Source organism: Crassostrea angulata, chromosome 10, assembly GCF_025612915.1.
Source record: "Crassostrea angulata isolate pt1a10 chromosome 10, ASM2561291v2, whole genome shotgun sequence".
NCBI lineage: Eukaryota > Metazoa > Mollusca > Bivalvia > Ostreida > Ostreidae > Magallana > Magallana angulata.
The window spans coordinates 41,370,584-41,391,998 of NC_069120.1; the positions used below are offsets into that span (position 1 = coordinate 41,370,584).

At 32.5% G+C, this 21,415-nt stretch overlaps 2 protein-coding genes across 5 annotated transcripts in view; one reads left to right on the forward strand and one right to left on the reverse strand.

Moving 5' to 3' along the window:
• Nucleotides 1-840: 840 nt before the first annotated feature.
• On the reverse strand, nt 841-21,232 carry LOC128168250 (inositol polyphosphate multikinase-like). 4 transcript variants are annotated; one of them, XM_052834442.1, is made up of 7 exons: nt 21,153-21,232; nt 16,816-16,884; nt 13,405-13,512; nt 7,317-7,502; nt 4,560-4,732; nt 4,085-4,169; nt 841-3,881 (listed from the first exon to the last, which is right to left on the reverse strand). In XM_052834442.1, the coding sequence occupies exons 3-7, from the start codon at nt 13,496-13,498 to the stop codon at nt 3,424-3,426; spliced, it is 996 nt and encodes a 331-aa protein (XP_052690402.1). In that variant the 5' UTR covers nt 13,499-13,512; nt 16,816-16,884; nt 21,153-21,232; the 3' UTR covers nt 841-3,423. The 4 variants fall into 4 exon arrangements, with proteins under 4 accessions (XP_052690402.1, XP_052690401.1, XP_052690403.1 ...); XM_052834441.1 differs by lacking the exon at nt 21,153-21,232 and adding an exon at nt 17,359-17,508; XM_052834443.1 differs by lacking the exon at nt 21,153-21,232 and adding an exon at nt 17,367-17,440.
• Nucleotides 14,505-21,415, forward strand: part of LOC128168249 (solute carrier family 2, facilitated glucose transporter member 12-like) — a 42,143-nt gene continuing 35,232 nt past the window's right edge. The window contains exon 1 of the mRNA XM_052834438.1: nt 14,505-14,693. The gene's annotated coding sequence lies outside the window, so the exon portion shown is untranslated. The remainder of the gene's footprint in view (nt 14,694-21,415) is intronic.

Sequence of the window (21,415 nt, forward strand, 5' to 3'; positions counted from 1 at the left end):
CTCACAGGAGACGATTTGGCTGTTTCTTTTAGTGAACGACGTACTTATGTACTTAAACAGTAATTTAGTGAATTTTAATAACTTTTCATGATCAATTTATTAATTAGATGAAAGATGTTAATATAAACAATAAAATGCTTTCTACCTTCATACGCCAAATAAGTCACCAAAGAAAACATTTTATTGTTTCAATGAACAATATAGTACCAGTGCAAGTGTTCTAAGTTGTTACACTTCATGATTTTACAGTCACCATAGTATTTGTATGTATATATACTTATATTTAGAAGGTAACAAGGATATATCATTCTGAATAGGATGCTGTCTATATGTGGTTAACACTTTTAGAACTAAAATTAACAACATTGTGTCAGATAAGTTTGAATTAAATACGGCTATGGTATATGCATTATTACATTGAAGTAAGAAAGAATTTTAGTCTTGTTGACGGAAGATAAGATGCAAATCTTGTACAGAAACAACTGACCTGTTTAAAAAGCATTTTAACCCCCTCCAGCGTTTAAAACCTATGGATTTAAGCCTATCAGTTGTGTATGTTTCATAAGATATGCACCAGCCATGAAAGAATGGTGAAGTTAGGACCAGTAGTACTCAGGTAACTTAGATATGGTCATCAAAGGACACAATGCTTAAAAACATGGCCCAGATTCAGAATCTGAATCAGTCCATAAGTAGATACAGATGCACCATATATGCAAGTTCAGTGAAGACAGGACAAGTAATAACTTAATTAAATACAGGACTGCTCCAAAAACTTTAAGGCATAGCATAAGCTTCCCTAATTTCATCTCAGTGGTCGAAAATATAATCAAACTAAAATTTCATTTTTTAAATTATTTTTATTAACTTGTTAAAAACTGGTAGTCTTCTAATTCATATACAAAACGGTTTTGTTTTGCTAACATTTACAAAATTCTGATATTAAAGGTGTAAATTAAATCATTTCTTAGATTTTTTGTCTCTCATACCATGCACTCTAGCAGCAATCTTTCAAACACAAAAAAACATGTTAAAATTATTGCTGCATTTCCAACTAGAACTATATAGAACTGAGAGAAATATCTTGTTTTCTTAAATAGCTAAAAAGAGCACCAGGAAGCAATCTAGTTTCTTTTTTTGAAAGTAAAAATATCATTTTACCTTATCCCACACATACATGTACACACACCTGCAAACTTGATTGTAAAGGGGTATACACATGTATATCTCATAACCATGCTAGAACAACTTTTTGAACACCTTTAATATCAGATCTGCTACATAGGTACCGTACATATACTATGGTCAACAAGTAAATTTTTTTTTTCTAAAAAAATTCATCCAATGTTAGGATCCATATCTAATCTGGATTACTGTAATCTTCAGTCAAAAAGCTTGTATTTGTTTACAAATACCAGTTGTATCAAACAGACGTGCCGTCTACAAATTCAATCTGCAGGTCTGAGATATCACGCACTGACATGCAGTTTCAAAAACAATTCAAAATATACATTTTAAATTACATTCTACCTGTAAATATAACAACATTACTTCAACAAGTATATTATGTTTATAATTTAACATTTATAAGCTCAAAATCAAAGCCTGCATTAATTGCCAAAGATTCAAAATATATTGTGACATAATTTTGAATAACAAGCAATAACAATCAGCAACTCAAAACAACAGATAACGGTGTAATCAGTTTTGCAGGTTGACCACCTCTCAGATCTCTTCAAGATTCTAACTTTGAAGCACAAGGTACAAGAAGTAGCTACTATAGATAAATGACTAGTTGTAAGGGTTCTACACTGATTATGAGGAAATCTGCACGCAAATCCCTGTGTACAATCATTCGTTTGTTTGAGCTAGTGTTTGTTGTAATACAGTTTGATGGCCAAACTAGCTTGAGTAAGATTCCAGGTCAATGCTCTTGCTTATCTGATATGTTCCTTCCAGCCAAAGTAGAATAAGCCGGATGAGTATGTTTCCACTGCAGTAACATCTCATACATTCATGAATGATGATCAATAAAACTCAGGTCTTTGATTTCCAGTGAGAAGAAGATGATGTCTACCATATATATTTATTTATACACATAAAGTGATAGAAATTAATATGCCTAGACACAGGACAGAAATCACTGTATGTTTTGAGATTGGTATTCTGAAGTTATTTCTTATTAAGGATGGTCCAAAAAGATGGTAGATTATGGGTAATATTGGTCCACACCTGGTGTGTTATTTTTCAACCAGATTGTTTGTGCATTCATTGAAATCAAGAAAAATGTGTTACAAAGCTGATAGTCAACATAAAAGCAAGTTGATGGTTCATTAGACCATCTTTCAAACATATACCTAATGTATCAATCATATGTTGCATTCATAAAGAGAGATATTATTTGACAAAATATCTATAAAACTTTTTTAAAATTTGTCAGTCTCCAAGATTTTACTTCCATCACGACAATTAATTGAAATATTTTCATTTTAAAACGTCTGATGTTTAATAAATTGTCAAGATCTGACAATCAAAATTTGTAATCGCGTCTGATGGGGTGTTCATTAATTTTGTAATAGATATCGCTGCATCAATTCTTCCAAAAAATATACGTGACATAATATGCACAGAAATAGGAAATAAAAAGGGCAGTGTATAATATAAGGTTTGAGATCAAGGAACGGAAAATCTATAGAACATAACACAGGGTACTGACATATTAACATGAAGCAATATTTAAAAAGTCTGAACAAGATTTTAATTCTATGAATAAAAGGCACATTCCTTAAATTAAAAATTGTACTTCAAAAAATATATTAATATTCCATGTACTGTACACAATCGTTATAAAACTACATGTACTTGAAAGGTTTGTTCATTGAAATTACATTTCAAGTCACCTGATTCTTACCAGAGAAAATGCATGTGAATTCCAAGAATTCCATGCAATTTATTTTTCCAAACTTGGTCAACTTGTAAAAATACGACACAAAAAGTTGGTAGAAGGGAGGGGAGGGAGGGATCATACACGACATATATATTCAGCACCTAGATTTGTAATCTATAACACAGAGGAAAAAGCCGAGTACAAAATTCAAATAAAAAGAACCGGTACTAGATCAACTTGCACCTTTAAAGTTAATCTACCACCCCCCACTCCTTCTTCTCCGCACATATAACACTCATACATTTGTATATAAAAACAAAATTATATGTTCACAATGCACCCTTTTACAAAACTGGTAAATACTGTTGGTTTGTTCTACAATTTTTTGGTTCCAGAGTTAAAATTGCTATTATTATCAGAGCAAACTATTAACAGATTTGAAATTGAGAGTTGTTTTTTTTGTTTGTTCAGATAGTGTTTTTATAAGTATTCAAATTAGGTATTAGCATATGATCAAGAATGCTGTTAATTATTCATTAACTTTTTAACAATCTACGAAAATCGTCAATTAGGTGTTTTAATCCAAAAATATAATTTTCATCCTCCTCTGTCATATGATAGACATGAGCAAAATCTATCATCCGCACCTGAACTTTTGGATGAGGGGAATCCGACGGATTGGTCATCTTCTCATCTACTGAATCACTGGAGACCAAGTCAGAGAAGTCGTTTTCTATAATGGAGTCTGTTTCGCCATTGCAGCAATTGTGCGTGATGTTCCCTGCATCCAGACCAGAGGAAGACAAAGAAGAATTGGGGTGGGAGGAGGGAGAGGGGGATATGTCACCATCAAACACAACTAGTAAAGAACTGGCAAAGAAGTTAAATGTCCTCTGTTTGTGGAACCATTCCAGGATTCGCTCGAGTCTCACTATCACCGCCTTTATCACTTCCTTTTGAAGGACCCCATCGATTGCAAAGAATTTTCCAAACCCTGACAAAAAGAGAGGACCAAATGTAAAAAATCTGCTTTTACTTTTCATAAACTTTGTATGAATATATGGATTATTGCTTACTCAAAATGCTTTTAAAAGAAATTTGCATGAAGACTATATCCCCTTTGTTAACGAATGAACTACCAGTACCCTGTGAAGTGAAGCAGCAATGAATTTTTGAAAATCTTTACAAAACTCTTACCTTCAAATACAATAGTTTCTTCATTTAGCTTTTTGCAAAAATACTTGTCAAATTTCTGGAACTTTCCTGTTTTCGGACTGTAAGTCTATAAAATAAAAAGCATGATTAAAAAATTACAAATTTAATATACAGGTATGTATCTAAGTCATAAAACATTAGCCATATAAATATGCTTTTAGATAATTAAAAAAACCTAGCTCTGTGAATGAATTTATTACATGTATTTAAATGCTGGTGTTGCATTCCATCTTTTGTGCATGGTTAAAAGTCTTTTACAGCTAGCATATACATGTAATATTAACAAACATTCTCTCTGAGGGTGTAACTTTACAAAATACATAGAAACGGTGGCAAAATAGTGAAAGATAGATTGCAGGAAAAATAAAACCTGTCTTCACCTTAGTAAAGAAAGATGATATATGATAATGACATGAGAAGACGTTCATCTTACATGTACAAGGAGACCATATCTTACCAGCATGCCAGAGATTTGATATCCAAGATTCTTAGCTGGGGGAAATTTGGCTGTCTCCATGGCTATTTTTTCTTTCGAGGCAAAGGGGTCATAAGTTTTCCTCCCCATCTTAATATCCAGAACACAGGGTTGTCTCATGTCCTGTAGCAAATTCTCCAGTTTCATAAATCGCACTGTGAATATCAAATAGTATACACATAATCAACAATGCTGATATCATTTGGGATCAAAGAGTTTAAACCAATAATAAATGCTGCTAATATCAAAGGATAAAGCGCTTTATTCCTATGTTTTTTTAGGAAAGAGAGGGGACAAACATTTAAAGCCACAGAAAGTCTTTTAAGATTTTTCACCTATAATTAACTTCATATAATTCAATCTAATTAGGTTAGATGTTCCGAGTCTGCTATCCCTTTTTTTTTTCTTCATCATAATGAATTTTAAACATAACTGCAGAGTTCAAAAGGATTTATTAATAAACAAATGGATTACTCAGCCTAAACTGCAAATGGGATTATTTTTAAACTACTTGATATCACTTTGAAAAAAAAGATTTCTTTCTGAATATATCATACACACATAAACATTTTCCATTTGCCCCGAAACTACAGTTGAACTTAGATATCTGGAACACTTATATCTCGAATACAATGGATATGTTGAAGTGATCTGTAAGTCCCGACCACCTTTTTTTCAAGTATTTTACACTCAAAGTCTTAAATACTTGCATGGATATCTCGAAGTTTTTCAAAAGTCCCATCTAGTTTCAGTTAACTATGTTTGACTGTGTAATAAATCATTGACAAGTTGTGTTCTGCAATTAAAGGCAATGTAATTCAAATAATTCATTGTAAAGATTTAAGAGAGTGTTCCCTTGTGATAAAAATTAAATAACTAACAGAAGAAATTCTACTATCAGCTCAATTCTTGATTTATATGTTATATTTGATATGGAACAATTATTCATGCAGAGAAGGATCAATGTTCATTAATGCATCCAACAGAAAACAAACTGGCACAGCGGTTTTGTATACATAAGAATCAATATTAAGGTAGAAGGTCTCTACAAGTTGACTATGACATATGGCGAAAGAATTCATTTAACCTGAATATCAATTCAAACAAAATAAACATGGATACACCCACTTTTTTATTCATTTTAGAATTTTTTGCCACAGTCTGCAAGTCAATTGTTATACATAACTGGGCTTAAACATTGGACGTTTAAACGTACATACTTTACTTATCAAACTAAACATGGGCAACATGTAAACCAATTTTTATTTCTCTTACATGGATTTTAATACATGTAATAACAAAGGAAGGAATTACCAGTATCTGATTATCTATGCAAAGTTTAACATGTATTGAATTTCAGTGAACAGGTATTTATACTATCTAGGTGAATGTAAAAGTCATAAATGCATGGTAACAATATACCGGTACCTTTATTCAAATTTTACGGGGGTATTCTGCTCTCATTTCATCATAAGGAAAAATTTAACCAAAAGCTGGGCAAAGAAAATGCCAATACTGAAAATTAACCAACCATACAGTACTATTTTGAGGGCCTTCAATTCAAAAGTCAAGATGCAGTGCATACCAGCATACACTGGACTATGTAACAATTTAAACTGCAACAATGTTAAGTAATCTCTGGTTCATCACTAAATTGGGAAGGGCTACCATTGTTGTAGATCAACATTGATTGCAATCAGGCAAGAAAAATAATGACTGCATGGTGTGAGGTATTCATTGTGTACAGTTCTAAACACCTAACATAAATAAGCAGATTTTTTTAAAAACACTTGAGGGTTGTGGCTACACGATCCACCTTATGATTCACTATGGCTCAGGAGGACCCTGTAAAGTGATACATTCTTTCTGAACAATAGAAAATTGTTATTTTTGACTACTAGAGCAAATTATTTTGATACAGACAATGTAGGATGAGAGATATAGATGTATATTAAGATGACAATATTGTGTGTCATCATATAGATGTTATTGATAAAAGAAATCGCATATGCTGTCTGACACCTACGGTAATTCGAAGAAGAAGAGAGAAGTGTGTATCTTATTTCAATCATGGTAGACCTAATATCTTTCTATGTTTACTGAATTAATTATAATTTTTTTTATACAATGTAGTTATAGCCTTGACCTCTGACCTAATGACCTAATTTATCTTTAGAATTTTCAGAAAAAACTCTGCTAATTTTACTAAAGGTCATTTGTGATAGATAAAAAATATCTTTCCAGACTGACAACCAGATAATACAATGTACAATGGTTTCTAGGTCAGGCAACATTCTATAGATTCTCGTAATCTTTCACCCAAAATTTGTTAATATTTGAACAAGTTCGAGAAAACCCTTCAGCAAAATTATAAGTTTTTGCTATTATTCACCACTATTTATAATTTTATCATATATTTAATAAGCTAAAACAACACAGTACATGTATTAATGAATTTAAATTTTCACCAATAATCAATACTGATCATAGCTGGCGTCAGAACTGAGGGGGGGGGGGGGGGGGGGGGTCTAGGGGCAGGACAGGGGGTGGGTCCCCCCCCCCATTTTTTCTTGCTTGTCAAGATTTTTGATACTTGATGTGTGGCTTCCAAATTGCTTTGTAAAATTCATGCAGTACTTACAATTGTCGAAAAAAGATGATTCTTTAGTACAAATACATGTATTAAACTCCTAAACATGTATATATAAATATTCCACTCCTAAACATGTATATCTTTACCATCTGGTTCTTTGGGAGCATGGACTATTCCATGAAATTTTGGCACAAGTTCACGTAGCTGTAGCAATACTTTGTCGGTGGAGGCCTGCTCCCCAAACACTTCCTGGTAAAACTCCACTTCTGTCTGTCCTTTTGGCGGGACCTGTACAGGCTTTAACACAGTCCCATCCTCATGCACTAAACACCCTGATGAAGAGAAGAATATCAAGAGTTAAAATCTTGACAAAGATATTGCTTTGAATAAATGTGTGTATCTGCATGTGTTTATATACCACCATACATGTATATAAATGATACTGTTCGGTAGCATGTTCCATTTCAATAAAAAATTTGTTCTCAATCTATTCACTTGGATAAAAAAAAGGGGGACATGCCATATTCAATTAAGAAATCTTGGTATTTTTTCCTTAATTAATATATAGATTTTTAATTGTTTTTCACTGATAGCGTATTTGTATTTATTAAGAAAACAATAAAAAAATTAAGTGATGGCAATGCTGGAACATATATAAAGGAACCAGGAATTGAGTCATAATATAGGAAAATGTTAGTGCAATTTTTCAAATTAATTTTTAAAATTTAATGATCATAGCTAGGACTATCAAAAAATTGATTATTTGGTACCAGCTCTTCTGTATTTGTTTTAATCATGGATTAAAGTGTGTAATTGAGTTTGCAAACAAAGATGGAGAGAACAACAGGGATAGACCAACTGGAGGATTGTTTAAAAAAAATTGTTACAGTGTACTAATATTCTACACTTATGCATTATTAAAATCAACCGCAATCTACTTAAATGTCATTCAGCAATTAAAAAAACCTTTCTGAATTTTTCTAATCAATAAATAAACTACATAGTAATTACTTTTAACGTGCTGTGCTGCAAATAATCATGCTGTGCTGCAAATAATCGTTACAGCAAGATGGAGGACTTTAAACTTTTCCTTCAGGGATTTACGTTTCTGACATCATGAGTTTATAGTTCACTATTGAAATGTATATCCTTCTAGATTAATGAATCGTCTACTTCTGCACTCAAATGATTCATATTTGGAAAAAAAGGTGAATTCTAAAGTCCTCCCACTTTCACACAACAACTTAATACATATCAAGTCAAATTACATCAAAACTGCTATTCATCCAGTTTTGTACATAAAAAAATTAAGGTATATAATGGGGAATGGCTGTCAAAGGTTTTGTAAGGACACCTTCATTTTGTGACATAACTCCTTTGAAACATGTACACGAAATTACTCCACCCTAACCTAAACAACATCACCTTTACCATCTCAGTTATGATGAGTGTTTGCTTTCTTGTTATACCGTACATGTCTCTGTCTGATTTGATTTAATTGAAAAGGATTTTACGAAACAGTTTTAAAAGTAGACGAATCAAACACTTCAGAATAATAAATATTCTTAAATATGCATCTGGCACACCTCAGTCGATTGTGTAACCAGTTCATCAAACCTCGAGATTACATGAGGAATGAAATTCCGCGGAGGTGTTCCAAATGTAAAATATGGTGGATTGGCTTTAGTTCACTGTCTGTATAATAAAGCCATGAATACTTGCAGCACAGCATGATACTTGATAACACATTAAATTTAAGATAACTTTCATTTCATCAATTATTTTGGCAACTTATACATGACTTATTACAAGGGTGTCGAGATCAAGACCAAGCTATCACAAAAATTTTAAAAGAACTCAAGTTTCCAACTCAAGACCCTAAAAGACAATAATTAAACGCATAAAACTTAAGATATGAGGCTGAGATTTTAGATGATGAAAGTCGGTCAGTGACAGCAGAGTCAGAACAATGACTAAGCTGTCTCCAAGTCCACAATTATTAACTGACATTAACTGACCGATCGTCTCTGATTGCAACAAATTGCTGGACCTGTTTAACATCAATAAACACAGGATTGTCTGAGGTTAAACCCAAGGTCAGTCATGCAATCATTCTACATAACACAAGATATTTCATAGATTTAATCTGCCTCAAATGACGCGACACCCATTACATCCAAACAAGCTGATAAATCTAATATTACTTTGAACAGAGAGTATAGATCTATATGAATTACATACAGTAATTAATGCACTTCAACACTGCATATCACAACTCTTTAAACAAAGGTCCCCTGTGCATGAAATTTTACAATATATGTTCAGTGAAAGAATGCTATAAATAATACAAATTTCCCAAAAAATTTCTTGAAGGAATGCCTATGTCTAGATCAAATTTACAATGATGTAATATGATATATCAAAAGATCATGGGTAGTAAATCTTATAGGTAAACTTTGCGTTGAAGAACTTAATAAATAATCTACCTCTTGAATAGACTTTTTTTAAGCATATACATTTACTCTAACAATTTGACTTAAACAGAGTTTATTGCGGTTGTAAATAAGAATATGTTAAAGTGTTGAAGCACTGTCATCAATCAAACACCCACTGATGCATGGGCAGATATATTTCTGGAGTGGGTCTGCAGTGTACAGAATCGGACTTCAAACTTCGGTCCATGTACAGTATTTATTTTTACATCTATCAAGTGTTTTCTCCTTTATTTTCTCCCTCGTTTCACTCCTCCAAAAATAAATATTTTCTTGACTAATTTGTTGAAAAACAAAAACAGATTTTTTAGGATTGGTGCGTTCGTTACAACTTGCATTTAATATCCATTCAACATACAAATAAATGGCAACACAAAATATTAGTTAATCTCAAAAAACATATTTGGGTCAGGGCGGGTAGGGAAAACCAAAAGACACAACCTGCACTGCTTTGTAACGAACGTCGCATTAATCGAATACTCCCCGGGAAATCTATTTATACTGAGCGCGAAAGCGCTCGTGCATGAAATAATTAACCAGTATTGAAGTAAACCAGATAATGCGAAAACTAACGGAAATAAACGAGGTTAAAAACGTAAAGAAATAAATTTATTAAGCCCATTGTAATTTGTAGCTCCATAGAAACTGACAGGGCTGAAATCTACCCTATCCGGTGCTTATCAGTTTGTCAATCAGTGGAAACTTTCAGCAATCTAAGAAAAATCATGGACTGCACAAAATAATTATTAAGCAATAAATTTACATAACCCACAACACGCTAACGCAGGTTATATGTATTTTTTTCTGCAATGTCGCCACCTTAATATCTCTAATGAATCACCAAAGAAAGTATTCTATTGTTACAATGTATCATAATTCATGTGGCAATCCTCTATAAAACGGGTGGGCACTGACTAACAAACAGGCTAAACTGCAAACGTTCATTAAATTTTAATATTAAAACACAGATCTATGCTTATCTGAATAATTGATATTCGATTTATTGGCAAACTGCACTTTTCCTTAAAAATTTTCATAGAACATTTTGTATTATTCACTCAAAACTGTCTGCCACTTAGTTAAAAAAAAAGTTTGGCCTTAAAAATTCGCCCACAATACAGCTTTTCTCCAAATTTTTCAAAAATGGTATTGTTGAAGAATACACCCATGACCATCTTGCCAACTTTGTGTTCAATATAAAAGTCTGATTCACAGTCGTGTTAAATACTAGATTACTAGTAATACATGTACAAATTACAGTGTAATTACAAAATACTACTTCTATAACAAGATTTTGAAAGGTGGGATCTGGTTAAATACTATTGAAGGCTTTCATAACAAGGGGCATATCATATTCTTGCAGGTATACAGGTATATATCAAATTCATTAAATTTTTTACACAAGCTTGGGTATTTTCACAACTCTCTCTGATCAGGCCTAACATTAACAATACACAGAATGTACAACGGTATAACTTGAAAACAATTATACCTAGAACACTTTCTTCTGTTAATTTGGTTAAGTGAAAGTTGCAGCATACTATATTATTCTCAAGCATCAATGATCTTAGGAAATATTTCATCTCTTTTACACTGTATTAGCTCATGCACTGGAAAACTCCCAATTACATTTGCATCAAGCATTTATCCAAATAAGTGCTTACATAGACCATTTTATATATAAGCTCATTAGAATAGCATTGTGCAATATCTCAAAAAACTTTCAGCCAAAATAAAAGCCCCACGGATTTTTCCGATTATCAATTTTTCGAGGACAATAAATGAACATGAGCCCTATCTTTATTCTTTCTTTTCATCGCAACCAATAGGAATACTAAATATAAAATGGCCTTCGGTATAAAGATAGATATTGCCAATATTTGAATAGAAAAATAAAGGGCTGGTGATTTTGAGAGTTTTAGATGAAGAAGTGGAACTTCATTTTAAAGAAGTGTTGGAACAACATGGAATTGAAATCAATAGTCTGCGATTCAAGGCTTTTATTTGCTTATGTATTGCAAACATATACGTACACAATCTGAATTGAACTTGAAAAATTGGATTTTTAAAATCCTTTTTGAAGATGGTTCATTTGTACTGCATTGCCGTATATATTATTGATCATTCTCTTTTTCTTTGTTGTTCAAAATGAAATGGCGTATGAACATTGGTAAATGAAATGAGAAAAATCCCATGTGATGTCCCATTAAATATAATCAGGTATTCCTGTTTACAATTCAATACATCCTCATCTGCCACTTTTCCGATATTAACAATGATTTAGTTTTTTTTTTTTTTCTTGTTTTGCCAACTCGATGATAGAAATTGGTGATTAAGCATTATGTTAAAATCCAATACATGTAGTATATGGAATCCATCAAACAATGTATTTATCATTCATTGCTATGTATACCTTAATTACCCCCATGTAATTGTTTGAAGAAACCCTTTAAACTATAAGGCGACATCATCCATATGATCCATGTACAGATCCAGATTTTTTTTACCCCCGGGGGTGGGGGTGAGGGTGTGGGGGGAGAGTGAGATAGTGGCATAATGTTTTTGCCTTGGAAGGGGGGGGGGGGGGTGTCCAAGGCCTATATTTGGTAATTTCACAATGTAAACGTGTATAGTCAGTAAGATTGAATTTTCAAAGGGGAGGGGGGGAGGGTACCAACTCCCGCCCACCAATCTTCAATCCTCTAGGTCAGCCCCAAAAGTAAGAACCATAATCAATCATATGTTCATATGTCACTATTCTTCTTTCATACATTGTATCCAGTCAACAGATCTCTATAGTGAACTATCTCACAGACTTTGAGGGGAAAGGGAGAGGGGTGTTGACAAATACACTACCAGTAAACTAAGGTTTCAATTCAAAATCAGAAAAGAAATTTAAAGGTGACATCAGACTTAAACGGCGATGTAAATTAATAAATATACTGTGTATGTACTACCAGGTATTTATTTTTAATCCTTTAGCGAGAAAAAAATTACCACATGTACACATTATGTACACAAAAGATTAAAAAAATGTTTAAACGTCCATGTGGTAATCTGCCTATTTTAAAAGTGCTTTTGTCTGTCCATTGTACATTCCATATTTGCCTGGCCCTTCTACAAACCTCAACATGAAAGTAAAATCCCATTGCTCATTATATAAAGATTATGAGAGCTCAGGAGAGAGATCTTACATGTACATTGTATACATAATAAAATCAATAATCAGCCAATGTAATTTTGATTTTTTTCTGTTTTTAATTAAAAATGAGGAATAGAATATCTGAGGAAAAATTCACCAGACTTTAATATCAAAGTCATCAGGGCATTAAGAGTGCTTTTACTGATTTCAAAAGAAGAGTATGCTTTTCAAATGATTGATGATTTTTAGATCTGATTGGCAATCTAATCTGAGAGGGGAAAAGCACTAGAGAAAAAGATTTAAATCTTCAAAATTATTGCAAAAATAACCGTGTCACCAAAAAAATTAATAAGAATATAACAGAGCCATCCTTTTACTCCCTTTTAACATTTCTTTTGATCATTTATATCTTTTTCCTTTTTGTCTTATAGCCATTGCCATTCTTGAGAGATAGGGACATGGGCCAATGATATTGTTGGTATTGACTATCATCTGACAGCACATTGCATTTATATAAGACTAAGTTGCATGCTCTTGTACCTAATGTACAGGGATTCATCAGTATGGTATCTGACAAACAAACAATGTGGCTTACTGTACCTATTTTGCCGTCAGCTGTTTGGTGGCCTGCCACTTGGTTGTCCAATGGTTTGGTCCCTGGGGGAAGGGTGGGTGTCCGCTTCAAGGAGGACATCAGTCTCTTCAAAACTGGAAGAAATTTGTTCGAAATTTGTCATCATAATAACAAACATGAATCTAGTATCCTATACTTTGCATAAGGATTCTGAAACATCTTAATACCGGTAATTAAAAGATAAGCAATATTAGTAGTGCAAGAGACTACAGCATACAGATAGGCTGTTTTACAATGCTAAAAATCTTGATAAAGTTATAGTATAATATGATCCAAATAAGAAAAACAATAAATATTTTTAAAGTTTTGCAAGAAATTTTTATGAAATTTGTCACCATAATAATGAACATGAATATAGTATCCTAAACTTTGCATAAGGATTCTAAAACATTTTTATAGAGAAAGGCAATTAATATTTTTTAAAGTAGTGCAAGAGATTGCAGTATAGATGGGCTATTTTGCAATGCTAAAAATCTTTTTATACTTAGTATAATATGAGCCAAATAAAAAAAACAATAAATATTTTTTAAAGTTTTGCAAGAAAATTTTATGAAATTTGTCATCATTATACGGTAACAAAAATAAATTTAGTATCCAACACTTTCCATTAGGATTCCGATTCAGAACCACTTTAAGGTGGTATGGGACACTTCCATGTTGTGACGTATTGTTTATCGAAATAAACAATAAAATAAAGTGTAATTATATAAGTAGTTTCCAAAAATGGTCACCTAACTCCGTAGCGCAGTGGGTTAGAGGGTTTACTACAAATCTGTAAGTCATGAGTTCGAATCCCGCTGGAGGTTTTACAATTTTTACCTTTTCAAATATTTTTAAAAGCTATTTTTTGGTTCAATATTGTAAAATTTGAAAATTCTAAACCGGTGAAAGTTTTTCAATTATATAGTACTTTAATCCACATTAATATCGACAGATGTCCCATACCACCTTAATAAAGAAAAGCAATTGCATGTATTTTTTTAAAGTACAGTTTTGCAACAGATTGCAGCATAGATGGGCAATTTTGCAATGCTAAAATTCTTTATATATTACATTTAGTACCATATGACCCAAATATTAAGATGAATACCTGGTAACTTGAGCTGCAGCTTGTAGTTTATGTTTCTAAAGTATGACATATTTTTGGGAGCAACTTTTGTATTTTTGCATTCAACCCATCTTTCATTGCAGAAATGTAGGCAAATTCAGAAGAAGAAAATGAACTGGTATGTCAAATTTTACAGTAACCACATAGGTATGTAATTTTTAAAGAAATGTTTTAAAAAACAACTTGAGAGCTTAAGCAACTACAAGTTTACGAATGACAAGAACTAAGAAACTGTGAATTCATTTGAATGCCTGACCTATTATCCCCTGTAAACTTACATGGCCCTGTTTTAAGAAAGTCTTATGTGATTGACCAATACCATTTCACTGACCAAACACTCAACCACTTCGTTCAGAAAGTTTAAAATATTGATCGTGTTGAGAGTATTTTATTTCATACATCAAATATTCTATATGATTATTCAGTACAAAATATTCTATATGATCATTCAGTACATATCTGTTTTTAAAATGAGGCATTGTTCATGTATTGTTGAAAGTTTGTATTCAATGTACACTAATTATTCACTTAAATAATGTAAATGTATATTCCATTGATTCAAATACATGCATATTTATCGAATTTAAACCAGCAAGACTATGTCTGACTCAATATAGTAAAAAGAACCTTTAATCAATGATAGCATCATAAATTACCGGTAAATTAAAAATAGTTGCAAATAAATTATAAGGAGTTATCATAGAAATCAATTTCAGGTACCACGTAAATTTCAACATGTTTTTTTTCCTGGATATTCAAGTCAATCAAACGGTTTTCCATTATGATCAATCATAAACTTTGAATATTGCAGTTTTCTCTGAATACATCAAATTGTAATGACTTAATTATGTGTTATAAATCACTATAATTCAACATTGATTAATTTCATCAAGTTGAACATTCAATAAAATCAAAACAAGAATACATCCATGATGTATGTACATGTATCTCTATCTGCATGTGCACTGGAAAAATTAGTTGAATTATACTAGTAGTATATATATGTACCATAATAAATGATTACTGCCTCTTACATAAACAAATCTATCACACCTAGTGTTACAGCTTTCTGGAGATATGCTTAATTAACAGTGAGAAACTGAAAAAATCAATTCAGTTAACAAGTAAAGGCAAACCATTCTACTAAAATAAAACCAGGTCATTCATCATCATGTTTACATATGTGTACATGGATAGATTGCAAAACATCTCTCTCTCTCTCTTTCTCTCTCTCTCTCTCAATTTGAAAACATCTGCACAAGTAAACTTGTCATATGACACTTTAACTGAGGATCCAAGAGACAGACACGGTCATGACATATGATGTTTACATACAAGTATGTTGTTTTCCTTTGAAGTATTCTCTGCCTTATAGGCAACCCTAATGCACAGACAACTCAACAGTGGGACGAGTTCTTAGCAATAGAGGATAATTAATCTAGAATCTACGTATTAAGAAATGCATTTAAAATCTGCATCGGATTTGTAGCCAATTTCATTCCGTAATTGTTTAGTTTAATATCCATGAGCAAAATGTTCTCTAATCAATAACATAATTGATACACAAAGATTAAGATCCTAGCTTTAGACATACAACTACTTCTGATATAGAACAAGTTATTAATCTTCATAAAACGGATTCATTTATATGTAAATGTTATTAGCATGTACTAACGGTAGATTCAGGATGAATAATTTTGTTCTTAAATGTGTTGCATGTAAATAACCTTGTATGTTGTATGCGTGCAAGTAATTCATTAATTTTTTTATCAGAGATTTTAAATATTTGTTATCAATATTTTTTTATATAAAAATTCAAATCTTACAAAGTTTTTGTATCGCAACTTCACTGTGATTACGGTTTAAAAAATAATAACAGATTCAAAGACCGATAAATTACTATAATTATATACCGACAATGGAATAAATATCCCTATACATGATTAATTAATTCTTTTGCAAAACCTACACAATGAGTTTGTAAATTCTCATAACAAAACAATTCATAATGACGGACAAGTTCAATGCATATGTCTTAAAATATTAATGTTGCTGCCGACCTAAGCAGTGGAGCTACAACTGTTTTTAGTTCAACTTGACATGTCACAATGAAAAAAACCATTTTGACTTGTCAAAGACTGAATGGGATTGTGCAACAGGATATTTGGTTAACCAATTGTTGACAAACAGCATTGTGCCCCCGTGTAAGAATTCCAAAAATTAAACAACACCTATTGAAGCATTCACCCAAAATAAACTATAGGCTTACCTATCTTTCTGAGTCCAGCTTTGGCCAGGGCAGAGCCTGTCTTGACCCTAGGGTGTTGATGTCCACTATCTGAAAACGTGATGTAGACATTTTTTATGTATTGTAGAATCATCCTAATTGATAAGTAATCCGGTGTTATTTCAACGCCATCTTATCGATTCGACTGTGTCGGGTTAAGTATAAGAGAGGCCTTTTAACTTCACTGTGTACATGTTGCCAGGTGCTAATAAAAATAGAAGTGGATCCTATACTGGTGGCAAATCTCACGAGCGATTTTCCGGGACTTGCATATCATAACTATTCTGACATCATCGTGTCAACATTATTAATTATACAGGACTTTAACTGATTGTTTGTTATTTTTATCATTTTTTTTTCAAATGAAAGTATGATCGTGTTTTCCCCGTCAAACAGCGGAAGCTTACGGAAAGGGCAGTAACTCGACCTTCGACAAACCTTAAAATTCCTTTTTCAAAATATTGACATACTGACCTCGGATTTTGGAGATTTAATGACCGATTTTACTTAATCATTTCTAAATACCTGTCTACCAGTTTTTAGCTGCTGTGACGTTTAATTCCAACATAACAACCGATCAGTGAGGTAATTTATCCACGCCGATCCCGAACAATATATGGAAGCCCAACCGTGTACAACTTCCGTGTAGGCCAAAGGTCTTGATGCGGTCGCATTATAAACAAAGGAACGGATTGATAAATATTTTACTCTATTTTATATTATTTAGAACTTTCCATCTGGGAACTTATATGGTCATATTAAGTATTTTTTAATGGAAGATTTAATTAAAGATCAGAGACTCAATCGTTTTCAGGTTTTTCTTTATTTATTTATTTTTTGCATTATGGACTATATATATATAGACACCCTCCCACCACACATATAAAGCTTTGTATTGGTTTCTCAAATTCGTAATCTACTGCTGAAGATTTTTTTCTGTTGTTTTCACGGGCACATGTTTCTGTAATAAAAGTCCTTGCACATTGTGGAATAATAATTTTTACTATAAATATGGTGAATTGTAACTGTTTTTAATTGTTACTCATTTTTTTTTCCATCTCATTCTCTATTTTTTCTGAAGATTTTTTTCTGTTGTTTTCACGGGCACATGTTTCTGTAATAAAAAGTCCTTGCACCTTGTGGAATAATAATTTTTACTATAAATATGTTGAATTGTAACTGTTTTTAATTGTTACTCATTTTTTTTTCATCTTATTCTCTATTTCTTGGTGTTTTCCGAGAATTAATAATTTGTATGTCACTTCATTATCCCCATAGGGACAGGAGGAAATCAAGTATGAATTAATGAATATAACGCAATTGCTCTTTGAAATCATAAACAAAATTTGCATCACGGGGAAATTAAGGTGTTTCTACATATCAGGAGACAATAGGACTAAATGCTCTCTATGGCAAAAAAGCACTTTATGTAAACTTTAGGTCGGTATGGGTGATTTCTGGGAATCCAAAACTACACCCGAACAATCCGAAACTTAATTCCTCTATGTCAACTATCATGTATATCACAATATAATTATATAAGAGTTTAAAACAATAGACATTAGAACTAAGCATGAGTGAAATATGTCATAGAGTAAAACTTCAATTTGGGTTAGTCGGTTGATATCAAAGGTGGAATGCAAGAGTTAATAAAATAATCAAGCAATTATTATGGAACGCCATGGCTGCCTTATGTTAGATGATTTTATTATATGCTGTGGGTCTATTATTATATGCTGTGGTTCTATAATTATATGCTGTGGGTCTATAATTATATGCTGTGGGTCTATTATTATATGCTGTGGGTCTATTATTATATGCTATTATTATATATATATTATAGACCCACAGCATATAATAATAGACCCACAGCATATAATAAAATCATCTAACATAAGGCAGCCATGGCGTTCCATAAATTATAACTAAAGTCAATTATTGTATTGTACAAAGGGAAAGGTACATTTATGAATTCTTTTGAAGATGGATAATAGTAAGTTAAATTTCACGAAAATGTCTTTAACAAGAGTTTGTCAAACTTAAACTTCATGATATTTATCTGGCTTTTGAGCTAAGACTACGCAATCTATGCATATTTCACACGAAACAAGCGTCATCTTTAACTTGTTTTGATGCAAGAAATGATAGTTACATGTACGTCTTAACAAAAGTCCAAATTCTTGTTAAAAAGGTTTTAAAACAAATTTCTACGTTGTGTTAGTTAAACACGCAAAAGAATGACCTTGTGAAGGAATTTAATAAATACAATTTTTTTAAAAAACAAAGTCACTTAACAACAACCCAACCGAAACTTAATGTGTTATTTCCTTCCCCCTTCCCAAGTTATTTAATTGTCGCTTACTCAATTCTTCCTTCAGCTTTCCGAGGACAAGGGTTCGATCGCTTTGTGTTATTATATGTACATGCAGTGTATAACTTAATCCCGTATACGTACACCTAATTCCTTCAATTCAAAATAGTTCCTTGAATGACCGTCAATGTCAGTTTATGATAAGCTGACATTTGTAAACGGTTCTCTTTGTGGGTCATACGAGTATACAGTTGCAGAAAAAATATAAGTATTGATTATTTTCTTTGAAAATTGATTCATGATTTTTTTGTAAACGACAAAAATTTTTGTTATACCCCTGTAAAACTGATACTATAAAACTCTATACGAAAAAAAGTCCAGCATCTTGACTGTTGGACTGGAACTGTTAGATTGGAACTGTTAAAATCGACTGTTAAAAAGACAGTTGACCGGTGACGTCACATTCCACGAAAACGTGTTATTGATTAGAAGGGGTATAACAAAACAGTTGTTGACTGTGTCTCGGGCAAAAGTTGATCTGTTGGACCGGCTCGCAAACTGTTGCCCTCGACCCCAGTAAACAACTGTATATTATAATGTCTTTTAGTAATCTTATTCTTGTTAAAAGGTCAGGTCAAGGTCATAACATTTTCTCTCAATGTAAAAACAAATTTACCTGATCATGTGACACATGTATCCTTCTATTTTAAAATATAATCTTTTAGTTCTATCTTGGTAATAAAAAATAATAGAACGCGAAGTCTAACAGACGTCATAGTCAAACTGACCTCTAAATTAAGATATTTACATTTTCTAGTGTCATTGTCTGTGATAACAATACGAATCGATTTTGTACTGTACAGTCCAACAAATTCAAATGACGTACTGTTGAGGCGCAAGCGGGTTCTGCATACTTAATATTCTAAATTTAAACATACAACTGCTGAACATTTTATAAATTTTAAGCATTCTGTGAATATTATGAGTTTTGTATTGTACCAGGAATACCATCTTCGCTAGCCAAGGGTTTTCGGTCCACTTTGCTCCCCATGGGGAGCAAAGTGGACCGAAAACCCTTGGCTGGCGAAGATGCAGGAATACTAGTTCAATTGCTGCATATAGCTGTAAGAGGTTGGTCTCTTGATGATGACGTAACTATTTATAGAAAGGGTTCCGTATAGAGAACTTTAATTTATCATCGATATTTATAGTACTGAGGGGTTGGGGGATTAGGTTCGTATAGCGGTGTATCTTATCATAAATATATTTAGCATAAATAGGGGTGCTTAAAATCTGATCATCGATATTTATAATAACAGGGTCCTCATTGAGATGAGGGTCTCATATCATCGTTATTTATATAGAAACGGGATTCTTATAGTGGTGCTGACTCTACAAAATAGTGAACATGCGCTGAAAAAAGATTATTGGTCTAATAATTCATAACAAAAAATCATATCATAATGGATTGTCAACGGGTCCGTATCGAGGACTTCACAGGATATCCAGCACCTCTACAGGTCCTATAGATAGGACCCTGTTACTAAAAATATAAATGATTAGATATCCAGCACCTCTTTAGGGCTCCTGTTACACCCCTACACCCCCCCCCCCCAATCCTATCGATGATAAAAGTCCTCTCTAAGATCCTTTTTCATAAACAGTTGCGTCATCTTCAGGAGGCGTATCTCTATACAGCTATATACATGTATGCAATATCCAATTTTTTTGGTGGTTTTGTTTTGTTTGTTAGTCTTTTTTTTTTTTAGGGGAGAGGGGTTTGGGTGGGGTTGGAGAGGGACTAAGTAGGTGTTATGATGTTAGTATTACTGTAAACTTACATAAATAACAAAGGCAGGACTACACTGTAAACAACAACATGTAGTTGTTTTATCCTGCATATGAATTAATGAAGGCATTACACTTATCCCTGCAGGGACCACTATTTAAAAAATAGCTACTAAACCACCGAAGTACAAATAAAAACTGAGAAATACACGTGTCCTACCTTACACAAGAAATAATCAGAATTCACGAGTTGAATTTGTTAAACCTCTTTCTTTAACAGCTACAATATAACTTAATTTCAACATGAATAACGTTTAGAATTGTGGCTCCAGTAGCCTATTGTTCAGTGCAGCGTGCGTCACTTAACCCTACCCACAGGTATATAATGTGACACTAGTGCTATTATTTCAAAATTAACTGTGTATTTTTAAAACTCACGAAATCTGATAATAAAAAAGATTTTTGTGCATGATACAAATTTCT

What these genes read in the sequence shown, in the direction of transcription:
- LOC128168250 (XM_052834440.1), bottom strand. Translation starts at nt 16,927, where the DNA reads ATGATTCTACAATACATAAAAAATGTCTACATCACGTTTTCAGATAGT. An exon ending in AACAGCTGACGGCAAAATAG is followed by an intron (nt 7,503 to 13,404) that starts GTACAGTAAGCC and finishes TCTCTTCATCAG; the next exon opens with GGTGTTTAGTGCATGAGGAT. An exon ending in ATCAAATCTCTGGCATGCTG is followed by an intron (nt 4,170 to 4,559) that starts GTAAGATATGGT and finishes TTTATTTTATAG; the next exon opens with ACTTACAGTCCGAAAACAGG.